Here is a 17,877-nt window from a genome sequence, read left to right on the forward strand (position 1 = left end):
TAGGTTCCCTCGGGGTGTCTGTGATTTTACCAGACAATAGCGCAGCATGCTGCCCTATTGTCTCCGGTAATCCCTGCCGGACCTGCGACGGAGGCCCCCTAACAGAGCCTCCGATGAAGATGTGAACGAAGCCCAACAGGAAGCCAGCAGAACTCTGAATTTAGCTTTAGACATGAATGGAAAACAAAAACATCACGAGACTCAAAATTAGGACACAAGTAGTAAAGCAAAAGTATTTACCAAGACCTCAAATTTTTATTGTGGATTATTGTTTAGGAGCAGAGTTTTCCTTTAAATCCACTGACAAAGTCTTCTTTGTTCCGAATATAGCTTAAGGAAAAGATCCGCTTGCAGTTCAGATTCCCCCCTCCCCGGTTACCCGAGGGCGTGAGAACTGGAGTGTTGTGGGGTGTGCTGGCAGTGAACTGGTTAAGCAGGCGGCCGACATCAGGCCTTTTTGTTTAGCATCTTAGTAACCACAGCAGAAAACTGGTAAAGAGCAATGTCCTGTAGTAACCCTTCCCTTCCAGCCGGAATTACTCTAGAGATTACAGGCTGCAAAATACCACGGGTTATCTGAGCGCTGCTCCGGGGAACAAACTACAGAACGCCAGCCGCCTCACTAGTGTGAGCACTCCAGATCCAGCAGAAGTCCTTGAGACGTCCTCTTCTGTCAAGTTGTTAAAAATTCTATTCAGTCGGCTCTTAGTTATATCTCTTCCCGAGTCACAACCAATATGGCTGACTGGTAAACCTGCCGGGTAATGCAGCAATATGGGGGATTTATGGCAGACGCGTCACTCGGAGAAAAAGTTGGGTGACATCACGGTAATCGCGGCTATTTGGATTGTCACTCAGCTTGTCCACAAGAAGATATATTTAACCCCTTAACAACCGCCCAGTCTGGATGGCAAGCGGTGCAGGCCCAATATCTCGCTTTTTGGCGCCGCTGTAGAAAAGGTTCACACGGCATGTTTGAGGCAGTGGTTTTTAATTTTGCCAGCGTTTTTAAATGGTATTTTAAAGCGTATTTTCGAAGCGTTTTTTTTTTGGAGCGTTCATGGAAAGTCAGCTTGTAAAACATTTCAATTGACAGGTCACTTTTTTAACAAGGCGTTTTTTTAAAATTCAGCAGCGACAAAATACGCCTGATATGAACTCCACATTATATATTTTTCCTTGAAGTCAATGAGAAGCTGTTTGCAGGTGTAATGTTTTCAGAGCATAACACGAGCGCTGTGCGCTCTGAAATACTCGTGAAAATAAGTCGTGTGAGTATGTGCTATGAGTGCAGGAGCTGTAACAAACAGAGTAGCCTAGTAAATACAGCTGAGATCAGGGTAAACTCCAACCCCAGCTGTTTAACCCTTTGATCGCCGCGGTTCATGATTGAAGCATGATCCAAGTGGATTCCCCTCTCCAGAAACCCAACGACGCGATCAGAGACTGGGGGAACCCTCTGCAGTCAGCCCTGGGTCCTGGAAATGACCCCAGGGCTGTTTGTTCCATAAACCTGCTGTTAGCGTACACTAGGCGTTGTCCTAACCGCAGCCTGTATCATGGTGGCACAGTATAAATGTATTAGAATACAGGGAGTATGCTAATTCATTATAAGTAAAAAAAAAAAAAAGTTATAAAAAAAAGTTCTCTTCATGGGATTAAAAATAAATGTGGCAAAAACAAAACAAAAGAAAAACATAAAAAAAAAAAAAAAAGTCATTATTTTGCATAAAATATATTTTATTGCCCATACATTGCACAAAAACAAAAAAACCTACACATATTCGGTACCTACACGACCGTAATAACCTGAAGAATTAATTTAACAGGTTATTATAAACGGGATAAAAAAAATAAATATTCACGTTACAAAAATAAGTCACCGTACATTTCTTACACAGTAAGTCTTTGTACCCCCAAGCTGCACAAGAAAATATCAGATTTCCTATATTAGTTTACTGTACAGTGGTGGAAGGATGAAACTTCCCAGAATGCATATCACCAGATCGAGGTCTGTATAGACATTAAGCCAGCAAAGAAGGCTGGCAGATTTCAGCACTGAAGTCTACAATGTGAATGCAGCGCTTGGCTATACTGCAGACTGTAACTCAGGATTATATATAAGATACTATAAGTGTAACGTCCGCGGTCGCTGACCACGAACTCCTTCCATACAGTCGACGCCCTTCTCTCCAGAAATGTCTGCACATACGGCCGTCCTGTTCCACATTGACCACCAGGGTGCGCTCGCGAGCTCAGTCCAGACTTAAGAAGCCAAAGCGCATGCAAGTGGGAGATTGAGCTTATTGCTCCCAGAGCACCCTGGGCTATAAGAAGGGCTGTGCCCCTACCTGCAATGCCTGAGCGTTGTTTGTCATATCCAAAGTTTGTCTATGCAAATGGTCTCCTAGTGGTTTCTAGTTCCCAGTGTTCCCCGTGCCTGACGTCTACCTGCTGCCTAGTCCCAGCCGAGCCTGCCCTGCTACTGTCTGAGCTGCCACAGGTACACTATACGAACGATAGACTGTGACCTGCGCCCTGTTGGCCAGCTGCTATACCGTCAAGGCGGTACCGCCCAGTGGATCCACGAACCAAACGTGACAAGAAGACAAGTAATGTATTTACGAAAACGTACTTAACTTTTTATGTAGATGATTTCTATATGTAAAACTGTGAAATGGCGTTCAATAGGTGGACAGAACATACCCTATTAGTTCCATATAGCAATATTAAGCAGACCCAGGTACTAGAAGGGCGCTGAATACATCTACTTCGAAACATGTAGAGGGGCACTCACAATTCAAGTGACTTTTTATTTTGTATTAATTGAAGGGGGATCTTTAGGAGAAAAAATACAACTCAAATGATATAAACAATTTTACCCTAGGGGTCGGGGGCCACTAAGAGTATATAAAGAGCTTACAGCTTTTTTTTTATAGAAACACCCTTTAATAGAGTCCTCGAATTTCCTGATATAATCGTCACTCCTCAGGCTCAGATGTCGTTCAAAATGCAAAACATTGGTCAACGCAGGTTTCCTTGCAAAACTTCACATAGGTCACAAAACACAGCATGAATTTCTGAGCCAAGCGGGAGAAAGGTGAAGCAGCTCCCAACTTCTACGTATAACTTGGCATTGCAAATTCCATATCTTCCGGTTTGCTATAATGCTATAATGCTATAATGCTCTGCCCAATAAGCTCCTGTATTTTGTGTTGGAGATGACACGGGAGACATCACCTCCGTGGAGGACTCAAGGCAAAGGCTTGGAAGAACATGCCCGCTACACTTCTAGCTTGCTTAGTAGGTCAAACAACTCAACTTAGGCCCTACCACCTCCATGTTGGATGGCTCTGGTCTGGTCAGGGTCACAGCTCAAGACCATTTATGAGGACTTGAATAGTAGTGAATTTAACATGTGGTTACCTGCCTGAAAAGAAATGAAGTGACAGCCACGATCAATAATGTATAAGCTGCCTAAACCCAACTTGAAGAACATCTCACAAACCTTAGGCTAGGCCTACATAGTAATGTGTCCTTGGTACCCAAGATGGAAACAGTGAAAGGACAATCCATTGTAGGTGGTCCTGGCCATGAGATCAACAGCCTCTGTGGTACGCTGCATGGAGCCTCTGGATTCATTGGACTGCACCTTACCCATTTCTGAAATGGTGTAGAATAATGCTAAAGCTCGGGGTCACGACCGGATGTGTTGTCACCATGTGTTAACATTGCATCTGTCAACTAGCGCCGGTCACCACACTTTTACTATTTCACCCACCACTTCCTATTTAAATCTCTTAGAAAGAGCATAACCATCTGGAAATGTACTTTGAGGGTATGTTCACACGCTAGACTAAAAACGGCTGTAAAATACGGAGCCGTTTTCAAGAGAACAGCCCCTGCTTTTCAGCCGTTTTTTTATGCATCAAACATTTTTTTGATGCATTTTTTTTAGGCCATTTTTGGAGCCGTTTTTCTATTGACCCAATGAAAAACGGCTCAAGAATTGACATGCACTTTTTTATGATTTTTTTTTTAAGCGCCGCTTTTAAAAACAGCTGTGTAAAAGACGCCCCGTGGGAACGAAATGCAGTTTTTCCCATTGAAATAAATGGGCAGATGTTTGGAGGCTTTCAGCCCCCGTATTCTCAGCCGATTTTTCGGGGGCATTTACAGCCAAAAAAAACGACTGAAAATAGGCCATGTGAACATACCCTAATACTACATCATCCGCACTAACAGTAGTCATAGATCAGGCTACTATAGTGGCCCTCGTTGTAGTTAGAGTTATAATTACGTTAACAGCCGAGTAGCTAGTCCCCTCCTGGAATCTTCAGCCAGCGGCTGCCTCACCAGGCGAGATACCTACATTGGGAACACCTGATGACAGTAATCATATTTAAAGGGGATCTGTCACCTCTTCTGACCTGTCTGTTTTAGTAAATATTTGTATTCCCCATAAAAGGACAGTTCTGAAGCATCTTTTCTTAAAACTTTGCATTGTACGGTTCCTCTATTATTCCTCCTAGAAATGTATCAATAAATTGACAATTGGGTGTTACCATTCCGCTGGTCATAGGGGCGTGTCCCTACACATCCTCACTCGGTCAGCACTGATTGGACATTGTCAGTCTGTGTAGGGACATCCCCCCTAAACGGTAACACCCAGTTGTCAATTTATTTATAAATGGGTGCCCATGTACTACATAGCTGTGTGGGCACTTGAACAGTCTTGCAACTAGGCAGCTGTATGCCCAACCACATATGTGCACATTGTGCATAGCACAATCGTCTCTAAAACGACAGACCATAAACATTAGATGAAGTTTAAAAAGCATGTGCTATGGTCAAGGGTTTAAGGGGTTGTAGGAGAAGGAAAGGAGGGACTACTTTCTTCCCCCCAGAAATACTGCCACTATTGTACATAGGCTTTGTCTGGTATTGCAGCCCAGCCTCATTTAGCTCATAGATCCCCTTTATAGGATTAGAACAACATGGCTTTCTTCCAAAAACAGCGCCACACCTGTCCACCGGTTGTGTGTGGTATTGCAGCTTAGCCCCATTGACTTTAATGGAACTGAACTGCAATACCAGATACAACAGGTGTGGGGCGGTTTTCCGGAAGAAAGCAGCCAAGTTTTTCTAATCTCGGACAACCCCTTTAATTATAGCGATGGGTTAACAATGACCGGCCCGATTTGTCACTGACCCCCCCCCCACCTGCCCATACATGGGCTTTGATCTTTAGGCTATGGATTGCCAATCACACAAGAGCCAAGATGGTTACAATTCCTTCCTTCCTCTGAAGCCCAGACCGATGGTAAAGGCGAGCTACGAACACGGAAAATCAGAGACGAAACTCTTCAGAGCAGCTTTACTGCTAAGCCAATGGCAACTTTCCAGACAGGTAGTAAAATAAACATTACTAGTATTCTTATCAGTCATAGTGAAAGCTTGTTTGGATTCCTATAAGATCTTCTCACCTTATAAATAATGCATGAAGAAAATTTGGTGGCTATGAGAGAAAATACAGCTTAGTATACTGCCAAGAACCCTTGCCCCTTCTCTGCGCCCAGCTCAGTGCCAATCAGGCCCTCAATGGAGTGTTACTTTTCTCCTTAGTAATCTCCCCTAATGGACGATGGCGTGCTGGGTAATGAGGCATTAAGGTATGTTTTTGCCTCTGCAGTAATTTACCACATCTACATTTTTGCTCTCAGCTTATAAAACTCAATCCACATGGTTTTGTAAATTGCCGTGGATTTGCGGTGCAAATTCTGCACCACAGATTCGGCTACTTCTGAACATACCCTAAAGCTGGCCACACACTAGAGATGGTCGACGATCGCTTTCAGATTGACTTATCGCTCATGGTCGGTTTGTGAAAATTGTTGAACTAGATGACAATGCCATAAGCTTAAATGATAAATCGCAGATGATTGACAGATCGATCTCTGCCTTGATCTCTGACTTGGTATTGGCTACTTTTTTTTTTAAAATATGTATTTTTAATTTTGCAAACGTTACAAACAAAGGATGAACAAGATGTCCCATGGCAAAAGAATCTCTGAACAATATACCGTTACTGTATACATTGCACAGTATATATCAAATGATCATTGATAAAGTGATAATTGGATCAGAGATTTTGCCCCCCATCCAAAAAAAATTAAAAAAAAGGAAGAAGAAATGTTAAAAGTCTTTGGCTACTTTTGATCGGGTGCAGAACTACAGCTTGTCAAACAATTCTCCAAGTATTGCCAACGATGGTACTCAACCAAAAACCCAAAAAACAACAACAACATGGCAGATCGAGTTTTCCGCGGACACCTGCTTTTGGTCAGCCCTAGTAAAGGTCTTGGACGCCATGGAAAGGCACTGACAGGCGGCAGAAAATTATCTCAATTGGCCTCTTCTACTCATCAATTACTATATTTGATATGCAAACGGAGGTCAGGATTTTGTCCACGACGGCCCATTCTTGATTAAGAGCGGTCCGTGATATTTTCGCCACAGATCTCATTGTTTACAGTGAATCTGCTCTGCACAGATTATTATATTGTTGGATGTTTCCTCTATTCATCAAAACGGCCCGATCCACACAGACCCACCGTTGTTTCGTTCATGTCCCGAGGGAAGTCAGAAGCCATGAAAAAGTATCTGTGCCACAAATTGCCAAGAGAAGAATTGAGGGCTAGCCAGCTGCTACAAACAGGTTCATCCAGACCCGCAACATATGTCTGTGACACAGGGGAGTGAATACTTCTACAAATCCCATTAAAGGCATCCTGGAAGTGCGAGGACCATAATAATTGCTGACTACTCAGGCCATGAGTCAAAATAATGGAGCATAAGGAATACTGTCTAGAGGTAACAATGGTTTAGCCCTACTTTGCTTTTATAACTTGTCAGACGGTAAGGTGGGGGCGGGGCGATTCCTGGGACTAGAACAGAGACCCCCAAATGGGGAATTGGGGTCCCTTGTTCTCAGCAACGGTGGGATTCCTGGAGATCAGAACCACAGCTAACTTACTTTTTAAAGTCTGTCTAATAGATGGTTATATGACATTCACTCAAAGTAAAAAGCATAAAAAATATATACAAAATCAAAGCATCCAGATGTTATAATACATGTGACGGAGAAGGAATTCACGAATCCTAATTCTCGCACTGCAGAGATGGTGGTTTTAGTTCCCTGCAATAAAAAAAAAATGATAGAACGCAGTTCCAGGGACACCTTCCTAAAAAAAGAAAAAAAACTCTATGCTATTGCACCAACCACTTCATGCCCATTACAGAAGGGGTAAACCAGTTACTGTAGACTTTAGTAGCCAGTTTGACCACTCCGGTAGCCAGTTTTATTGTTTTAGAAACCAGACTGTAGCCAGACACTAGAAAACAATCCAAAAAGTTAGATGCCCGGGGCAAATTTATAGGTGAATTAGCGACTTGGCTTCGGGGGTCGTCTAGACCTCCATTACAAGCAGTTTGGCTTCTGGGAGTCAAAGAGATTGAGTTTCGCCTTGTAACTACTGATGTTGGTACGGGTTGATGTATTACATGAAGCCCACTTATTTAGTACAGTCTTGAGATGTTCTGGCCAGGTTGATCATGATCTGCCTTTGCTTGTTCTAAACCCAAACTTATCTTGAAAGGGACTAGGGCACAGAAACAGAAAAAAACAAAAAACACCCATGTTCCTAAAATGCACAATTCTGATCACCCAGGATCCTTACGAAGCTTCAGGTCTTGTGCAACCAAAAGTTCTCTTTACAAAAATACCTGTACCTATTGGTGCTGTAGACGTTCTACGGACCGTTTAAGAGGAGAGGTGTCTGAGGTTTCATTCGATTTTATGTTTCCATCGGGAGGTTCTCGAACAATGGTGATGGCATCTCTCACAGCCAACCAGAACCCTACTCATGTTGAGGAGCAACAATGCCGAAACTGTACCACTATCTAGAGAGGAGTGCCTCTTGTTTAGCTGATAACCCAAAGTCATGTTTCAAGGATCTTTAAAACCGGTTGGACATTGGCCTACAGGATAGACATCTACTACTGGACACACTATTTTTCTCCTTCTGGGAGAGAGTTGTTTTGCACTCTACATGTTCAAAATGTATAAAGTGCTCAGATAAGGTCATCAAGCCATTAAAAGGGGTTATCTCACAAAGACAACCCCTATACATATCCCCTTTAGGGCATATGGACGTCATAGAGCAGGGTCCCTCTCGGAGCCAGAACAGAAAGCCATTCGAGTTGGCCATCTGAATGGCCGCCATGGAATAATACATTTCCCTGTAGTGGAAACGCCTGGCTGGCTGTGGCTTCCCCTGCCAAAATCAGTTGTTTCCCGGGGGATGTCGGGAGTCAGACCAAGCTTCCACAAGTGCATCTTTATCTGCTACATCTCAACTTTCTTATGTGTCCGGGCTGTAGAGTGTCACTTAAGATAAGTCGGGCAACAGAGTTGCCCTTCTAAACTCCCCTTTATATCTGTATACACCGAAACGCGTATGCTTGGACAATGAGAATGTTCAGGTCTGAAGGATCAACCTTCAGATGAAACACCTTTACGTGGTTGGAACATCTGACCACTGTCTAAAGTCTATGGCTAGCTTAGTCATAGACTTTAGACAGTGGTCAGATGTTCCAACCACCTAAAGGGGTTTCATCTGATCAATGCCATCACCTGAACATTTTGTACTCTTGTCATACGCTGACCAGGCAAGGTCAACGAGAACCTTTATTGGACCCAAGTTAAATATCTTTGCTTCCAAGTAGTTTTGGAAAGTTAAAGCGCCACAGACAATATTTTGTAGAACACTACAGATATCCTGAGAAGAGCTGAGTGGAAGGGTCAGGAGCTTTTCTACTGCTGGTCAATATGAGCACAAATGAACTAAAGCATATTAGGTTTATTAACCCTTCAAATCTTAACCATTTATCACGTGCCTATATCCACTAACGTTGGCTATACATATGAAATTTGTAGGTGTATCGATCTGATTTGGAGAGGATCAGTCTACGTGTATGGGGACAGTGCGCCTGTTCGACATCTTTTAACGGATGCCAGGGTTGGCAAAGATCAGCAGCCCCAGGTGACAGAGCAGCTCATTTCATTTCCCCATTACAATTAACATGTCCAATCGGCCAACCCAAATGCGTATGTTTATAAAGAAGTTGGGGAAGATAGCGGTCAGTGGTTACAATTCTCACCAGAGAAGTAAATCCTCTAAGCTACAATCGGTTTGGCGTCCGCTAGACTGCGGTGTGGAGTCTAAGGAATATCCACGTGTTTCACCCTTAACCCCTGCAAGGAGGTATGGACTTTCTTGGTCGTATTCCCTAGAATAGTCACCAATTGGCGGCGGTCGTGCTATAGCAGACTCAAAATTGTAGCCAGGGGTTGTTAATGGATTAGTAGTCAGGAAGTAGCAAGCAGGAGACCTAGACAGAACCATAGTCAGGAGTCGATACCAGGAGTAGAACCACAGGAACCAAGCGACAATCGAGGACAAAGGCCAAGGCCAGGATCATTGTGTGGAACAGAGTCAAATAGTAATAGGATCAATAGCCAAACAGAGGATGTACCTTAATCTGCAGGTGAGGACTGAAGGCAGGAAGAGAGACGTGCGGGGGAGGAGGACCGTGGCCAGATCCAGCAGGACCGCCGCTGGAGACTGGAGCAGAAAAAGAGGACGGCTGCCGGCTGAAGTCACGGCCGCTTGGAGAGCCACGTCAATGGAAACAGGCAAGGTGAGTAACATTGGCGCAGACTGTTAAACCTAATGACTCTTTTTGAGGGGTCAGCTTTAGAAAGTCAATAAAAGGGCTAGGTGGGTATTTTACAAGAAATTCTCCAGTCCTGAATTATTGTGGGTATTGTCAGTGCTATCTCCGCCTGGTTTCCCCTCCTCCACAGTAATCACATTCGTAATTCAGAGTTATAAAATTTAAATGGTGACAACCAATTTACAATAATTGTCCGCTGCCAGAAAAATTATAAAAGTTTCCGACTTGGAATTTGCCCTTGGCGAAGAAATGAAGCATTACCCTTGACCCGGTGATCAGGACACACAGTCCATGAAAACAGCAAACCTTGGGCTAAAGTGCCAAAAACGATATCAATGATTATGTGGATTTCTATAAACTTTATAGAAAGTCATAGGAAAACGTTACTGGATCTCAGCCATTAGTTATCACACCAGAATATTGCGCAGTGTGTGCCATAGAAACCCGTATAATGGCATCTAGCAGATCTACGGGGTCCAGAATCTTGGGGAGAGCAACTAAAATGTCAACAGGACTTGTGAGAACTTCAGAACTTACGTTAGTTAGCAATAAGCAAAGCCTGTGCCTAGGGCAATAAATCGAAAACTAATCTAAATTCAAAATCAGCGCAATTAAAATAGACGTCCATCTTGCGAATTTCGGTTTTATCAATCATTTTCTGCTGGTTTAAACTGTATCTGCACCTTCAGGACACAGATACAGTTGAATCCAATGGTAGAGCAGTGGACTGTAAGGTTCCTGATCTACCATTCACTATGATTCGCTGGACGCGCGGCAGTGACGTCATCGCGCCCGTCAGCGCTGTGCCACACAGACCAGAGGGATCTCCTCCACTCGTAATTGGAACAGGGTTAAAAGAGTATGTATATTATTATTTTTATCAGGAACCAATGGGGGCAGCTGTGTGGGCATTATACAGCATGGGGGCAGCTATGGGGGACTTTATACTGTGTGGGGTGCAGCAATGGGGCAGTTAAGGGGCATTATACTGTGGGGGGGCAGCTTTAGTGGCATTATACTGCGTGCAAGTCAGCTATGGGGGCATTATACTATGTAGAGGCAGCTATGGGGGAATTATACTGTGGGGAGGGCAGTTATGGTGGGCATTATACCGTGTGGAGGACAGTTATGGTGGGCATTATACCGTGTGGAGGACAGTTATGGTGGGCATTATACCGTGTGTGGGCAGTGTCAGGGGGTAGATTATAAACAGTAGTATACAGCAGGCTCAGGGAATAAATATTCATTAAATGGCGTAGCATGCAAATAAGGGGCGTGCCATGCAAAATGGGTGTGGCCTAAATAATCATAATCGAGGTTACATGTTCAATTATTCGTGATTTCAATTTAGGTCATAATTGGCCAGCCCTACCTGTGCCTATGCTGGTATAACGTACTCACCTCGCCATGGTCCAGCATCCTCTGCTCCTTTTAAGATAAGTCTCTTGGCGTGGCTGCCAATGAGGTCGGCCTCAGGGCGATCCTGAACTAGAACTTTCTATGGTGACCTGTTTTCTGTCCTTGACTACTCTCTTGGATTATTCCCTGTACTGCATAGTCGGCCAAACACTGGATTGCCTGAAGACCCTCCTGACTACTGCCCCTGTACGACGCACCCAGCTCTGCTAAATCACCCTTTGCGAACACTGGATTGCCTGACAACCCACCTGACTACTGGTTCTATACCACGCACCTTGCTCTGCTACATTGAGCCAACCAGAACCCCGAGCTGCTGGACTCCCAACTATTTTGGTACGTGTTTAAGACTTTTACTGCTCTTACCCATAGTAACCGTATCTCGAACGTCCCAATCATTTTTCGGTTTTCCATTTCGCTGATATTATCCAAAGAATCAGCCACCAGGCTAGCGGAGTACCTTCGACCTTAGAAGAAATTGTGGGGAAAGGGGATGCTATAGGTGAACTGTGCCGCCGGTTGGTATTCTCTATGGGTACCGTAGAAACCAGACTGTAACAGCTGGACTAATCTTTGCCAATCCTGTACTGCCAGCTCAGAAATAGTGTCAAACACGGACAGCCGGGTCATTTGGAAGAGACTGGTTAAAAGGGCTACATGACAAAGGGGTTTTGCCCATAATCAATATTTATCACCTATTCACAGGATTGGTGATAAATATCTGATTGTTTGGGGTCTGACCGCTGGGACCCCCACCGATCACGAGAACAGGCTTACCTTGCGGTTTCTGGGAGCCCCATAGGAATGGAACGGTACTGCGCATGCTCGGCCACCGGTACATTCATTTCTATGGGGCTGCCGAGCGCCATCTCCGGCAGCCGGATAGAAATGAATGGAGTGGTGGGCAAGCATGTGCAGTACTGCTCCATTCCTATGGCGCTCCCAGAAACCGCAAGGCAAGCACGTTCTCAGAATCGGTGGTGGTCCCAGCGGTTCGATAGGTGATAAATATTGATTATGGGAAATCCCTTTAAGCTTTTTTGAGTAAGTCTATCCTGATCACACATGACGGGATCCTATCCTGTTTTTGGCTCTAAATATATAACACTCGCACAGCTCCAACCAACATGGAACGGTTAGGCAGCACATCCCTGACAATTCAGGGTCTTTAGCTCAAGAACCTGATGGGACAGGTAGACTTGGCACTACTCAAAGCTTTTCTTCATCTCTTACCGTCATAGTCATTGGAATAAGGCGGTGAACATCTTCAATCAGAGGGATGAAAAATTTAATCAGGTGCCAATAATGAAGGCGCCAACCTTCAATAATATCCAAATGATCTATTGGAATGACTATATTGCTGATTTAGAGGGATTGACCTGATAACGTTTCTGTATTCTGAAGACATCTCAGCATAGACATGAATCCTCAGAGCAATCCTGCTGCTAGTAAGACAGAAGATCACAACGGAGCACCACAAACCTTTCAAGGTTATGGTTGCTGCAAACTTTCGTTTTAAAATAGGGCAATAAAGAAACCACAACAGACGGGAGGAATAATTGGCCCGACAAACGTCAAGCTGCTGCATCTGAATAAACACTCCCTGCGGGCTCCCGTTTTTGTCCCTAAAAGCAAAGTTTAGAAGATCGGAGGTCGGTGTCACTATAAGGGTTGGTTGTGGAAGTTTACAGAGACTGTATGAAAAGTAACCCAGCGTTAGATATGTTTATGGGACATCTAGATGATCTTTTAATATCTAGAGAAACATAATCAGCCGGCTTGGTCTTGATTGATACATGGCATTACACCAAATCTGGACTAGACCAGAAATCAATGAAACCGGCCATAAATAGAAGTTACTCATTGACTGAAAATAAGTTTTACCAAACACATGGGCCTGACCACGTTTATGACCATAGTGGTCGAAGGTGAGGGGGGCTGCTAGACACCTCTTGTTCTACCTTTTGCATACAAGTCCATCCCGGTAGATCTACCGTACTTTGCCTAGAAGACACAGACTATGTGACAGGAACCATAGACTTGTTCGAGCCTAGGAAGTCAAATGATACATGAGCATTCTTTCGGAGCTTATCAGTAAAGGACATCTCCGATCAAAGGGTGAGGATCAATATTTGCCCAAGATCAAGGATCGGCATTGATAACCCCATAAGGTTACTCTAGAGGAGGCACATGTCCATACAGAGCAACATACGTATCTGGTCCAGAGAACTGCCTTATAGATTGGATATTAGTAAACAAATTCTGCCCCTCATCAGTGTCAATAATCTACATATTAAAGCGGTTTTCCCACTAAGAACATTTACACAGGATAGGTGATAAATGGATGATCACTGGGGTCCCACCGATCGCTAAAGCGGGGATTCCTTCTCATGGCACGAATTTGGTGAGGAGGATTTAGGATGGAGCGGCAGTCTTGCATGTGTGCTGCCGCTATAGTCGATCTCTATGGGGACAACGCAGAAAGCCGAGTGCAGCACTCTGGGTAAAAGTGTCGCTCTGTGTTGAGGAGCACCAAAGACAGTTTTGCCTAGATCACTCCCTTTATGTTGTTTAATATAGAACTCAAACAGCATCACGGTGCCCCTCATGACAGTGCCATCCACAACAGTGCCAGCCACACAGGGTCACACAGTGACTTCCACGAAGTGCCACCACATTGGCTGTGTATGTGTCGTGATGGTTGGGGGAATTATGGGCCGCATGCGGTCCCAGGTTGTGCACCCCAGTCCCAAGAAGTAGAGCAGCCCAAGTATTATGGCCACGTTCTGCTGATGGTCTATGCTGGTACTGTATTACGCCGCGGTTTTGTCGCACGCAAATACGCACGGCAAAACTGTATGTAATACGCATCGTGTGCATTGACCCTTAAACTGAGGAGAATTGCTTAATGGGCCAAAAAGAGCAACTACACAAAAACATTAAATGGTCTGGCCTTTTAAATGGTATAAACCCCCGTCAGCGCTTCCATGTTCATTCTCACTTCCTAAAACTGGCGGTGGTACATTTGTTACAGAAACAAGAAAAGTTTTACTTCTTTTCTTAGGCTACGTTCACACGCTTAACAAAAAAACGGCCGTAAAATGCGGAGCGGTTTTGAAGGGAATACAGCCTCTGATTTTCGGCCGTTTTTTAAGCATCAAGCATTTTTACGACTGTTTTTGAAGCTATTTTTTCTATTGACCCAACGAAAAACGGCTCAAGAAGTGACAGGCACTTCTTTTTTACGGGGCGTCTTTTTACGCGCCGTTTGTAAAAAACCGCCCCGTGGGAACGAAACAACATTTTTGCCATTGAAATCAACGGGCAGATGTTTGGAGGCGTTTCAGCCCCCGTTTTTTCAGCTGTTTTTCGGGGCGTTTATGGCCTGAAAAACGGCTGAAAATAAGCTGTGTGAACATAGCCTGACTTTATATTCTGTATCGGAGCACAACTTCCATAAAATGTGACAAACATCCTGTATTGCGTAAAGTTCTCATCCCTTAAAAGAGATCTACTCAAGTGGGCCTGTCCCCTCTCCTGACAAGTCTGCTATAGTAAATACTTGTATTCCCCATGAAACCGGAGTTCTGGAGAAACTCTGCGTTGTACAGTTCCTCTCTCATTCCTCCTAGAAATGCAAGAATAGATTAACTGGGTGTTACCATTAGCTTCTCAAAGGGGCGTGTCTCTACACAGTCTCACTGATTGGACATTGTCTGTTTGTGTAGGGACACACCCCCACCTAGTAACACCCAGTTGATCATGTATTGATAAATTTGAAGGAGGAATAACAGAGGAATGGTACAAAACACAGTTCTAAGAGCACTTTTACACAGGGCAATTATCGGGCAAACGAGCGTTCACAGAACGCTCATTCCCGATCATTGCCCGGTGTAAACCGGGCAACGATCAGCCGATAAACAAGCAATTGCTCGTTCATCGGCTGATCGTATCGTTTCTGCAGCACATCTCGCTGTGTAAACAGGGAGACGCGCTGCCGACATGATGGAAATGTATGGGGACGAGCGATCGGAGTAACGAGTGCTCGTCCCATAAATTACCGATCATAGCTGATTGTAAAAGGAGAACCGAACGGTCTCGTTAATTGGCGCTTGTTTACACTATCCATGTCGGGCCGTGTAATAGGGTCCTAAGAAAACGTGCTCCAAAATTTTAATTTTAGGCTAGGTTCACACATTGAGCTAAAGCCAGAAGCGAAACTAGGAGGAAGCAGAAGTACAAGTTCGTCCTTTATATTTCTCATTCCTTTTAAAATCTGCAACAAATCACAATGTGTGAACATGGCCTTATGGGGAATACAAGTATTTACTAAAAACATACAGGTCAGGAGAGGTGACAGGTCCTCTTTAAAGTAAACCACCCCAATATCCTGTATATGTCCTACTCAGGAACATCCATACCTGGATGTAGAATTTAGATGGCGATGCAAAAAAGGTATGGAGGAGCCCGTGTAGGACACAAGAAAACGGGACCGGGTGGCTTACTTTAGCCGAGAGAGCCAGAAGCCAAAAAGATCATTGAAGAGAAGAAATAGACTAGCTGCCAACTGTTAGAAAAAAAAAAGAAAAGACCACCACAAAAGCCATAAAGCGTTGCCCACCTCACCTTGTGACCTCCATAGAAGGCGATCTCTTCCGAGTTGGCCACCACCCTCGAGTGCATGTACCGCAGCTCTCCTTTCCTTCTCGCTTCTTCTGCCACCAGCTTCCCAAACTTTGGAGAGCAGCCCCTCAACACTTTAGCTGTAATGATGACCACGAGTCCCGCGATGGCAGACGGCCAGCCTGTATTGGCTCCCTTGGATTTGGCTGTACTGATCAATGTGTAAGTGGTCACTATCACATCCAACACCGGTTTGGTCAAGTTGGAGTAAAGATGAGCCACAGAGCTGGCGAAAGCCACCACGTCTTCTGTCAACGACTGGTCAGGGTTCCTCAATCGGCCATCCATGTTGCTGACCCTGTAGTAAGTCTGGTTGCCAAAGTACATCTTATAAGCATGGGCCACCAAACGGGTACGGAAAGCCAAACTGAGCTGCCCCTCCAGGTAACGTATGGCGCTGTTGATGAAGGTGGCAGGCAGGGCAATCAGTAACCATTTTAGTAGCTGATAGGCAAAACTGGCCGGTCGCTTCTTTACAATACATCGGGTCAAACGTCCATCCAGCTGAGCCACGTACACCGAGAGAAATGTCCTGGAGATGAGGGCCGCCGAGTGAAGGACCAGCAGCCCAAACTCTTTGCATGCCAACTTTGGGAAAAGCAACCGAAGAAGACGGATGAGTCTACGGAAGAACACCCTATTGACCCCGGTTCTCTCGTAGCCGGATTGGGTCGAGACCGTAGATGATGTTCCTTTACTTTTCTGGAGTCCATTAGACTTGTTATGTTTCTGCGAGGATTGAAGGCAGAGATATCGCAACACGGGATAAAGCCGGCGAGCTCCATAGGCTGCTATTGCCACCGCAGCCACTCGCTTGAGGACCGCAGCCCGGGTGACAGGGGACGGGCAAACCTGAATCATTGTAAGTCTCCCTGTAGTGTCTACCCTGGGATGTACGGAGGGGACGTCCTCCTGCCTCAATCTACAGGACTACAAATATATGTGTGTATATCGGCGTACACATATTCCACGAGAAAATCAGAGAATATGCAAATCCTTCCGTGTCGGAGTCTGCCGTTTTTACATAGGAAATATTTGCTCTTTAGGTGTCAACCCCTATAGTGTGCCTATATACTATCATGTGCTCGATTAGATGTATATATTATAATCCAGCTAACTTCGTGGGGTCAGGAAGGAATATTTTCTTGCCCGGCTACGAATGTCTGGACCAAAGAGCTTGCAATCAGTTCTAAGGAACTATATGGCCAACTTAATGGACAGGTGACCTATAGAACTATGTACAATCAAGCCTAGAACAACATGCGCCCCACTATAAATGTGATGCCACACGAGGATTCTATGCCATGGTTACCAGGCTGGCAGCTAGAACTTGTCACATGTATGTTTACTTAAAGGGCATCTATATGTATAAGTATACAGCGTGTATGTGAATGTATACGTCCCGGCTGGGTTACCTGTCCCCTGCCGCCCTCCTGCTTGCAGCAGCGACCTCCCGGTAAGGAGCTCTGGTGTCCGGAGCCTCAGGTGTCACTACTTCCCGTTTTTGTCCCCAGAGCCGCTGTCACCGTCACTCACTGCTGGTAACGGTTAGCTGGAGCCGGCGACTAGCCACGCCTACATAGGCAGCTGACAGCTATACTGGCGGATAAGAAGCGCCGAGGGGCGGGGTTCAAAGCTGTAGTGGGCGGGGCTTTGATGACCTACGTGTGACTTGAGTTCTAATGATACAGTTCTGTGGTATTTGCCAGTCAACATGGCGTCCGGTTTGGTTTCAAACGCTCCGCCCCTAGTTACATGTTACTAAACTTTATTGAAAACAATGTTGAGCAACAGGTGACGTCACGCCGGACACTTGCAGGCGGTGTTCAAGGAGTTGTTAGAACTAGTAGAAAAGAGGGAGGGGGAATGTCGTATGGTAGAATTAGAAAATGTAGGCCACGAAAACAACTAGAAATGCAAGGGATTACCAGTTTTTGTATGCGTTATTACTCTATTGTATATGATCAAAATGATCGGATT

At 44.8% G+C, this 17,877-nt stretch overlaps 1 protein-coding gene across 1 annotated transcript in view; it reads right to left on the reverse strand.

Moving 5' to 3' along the window:
• The window catches only part of ABCD1 (ATP binding cassette subfamily D member 1), a 47,083-nt gene extending 29,526 nt beyond the window's left edge, over window positions 1–17,557 (reverse strand). The window contains exon 1 of the mRNA XM_075835341.1: window positions 15,841–17,557. Coding sequence (XP_075691456.1) covers window positions 15,841–16,758 — 918 coding nt within the window. The 5' untranslated portion in view covers window positions 16,759–17,557. The remainder of the gene's footprint in view (window positions 1–15,840) is intronic.
• Between the last annotated feature and the right edge of the window lie 320 nt (window positions 17,558–17,877).

Source organism: Rhinoderma darwinii, chromosome 8 (genome assembly GCF_050947455.1).
Source record: "Rhinoderma darwinii isolate aRhiDar2 chromosome 8, aRhiDar2.hap1, whole genome shotgun sequence".
Lineage (NCBI taxonomy): Eukaryota > Metazoa > Chordata > Amphibia > Anura > Rhinodermatidae > Rhinoderma > Rhinoderma darwinii.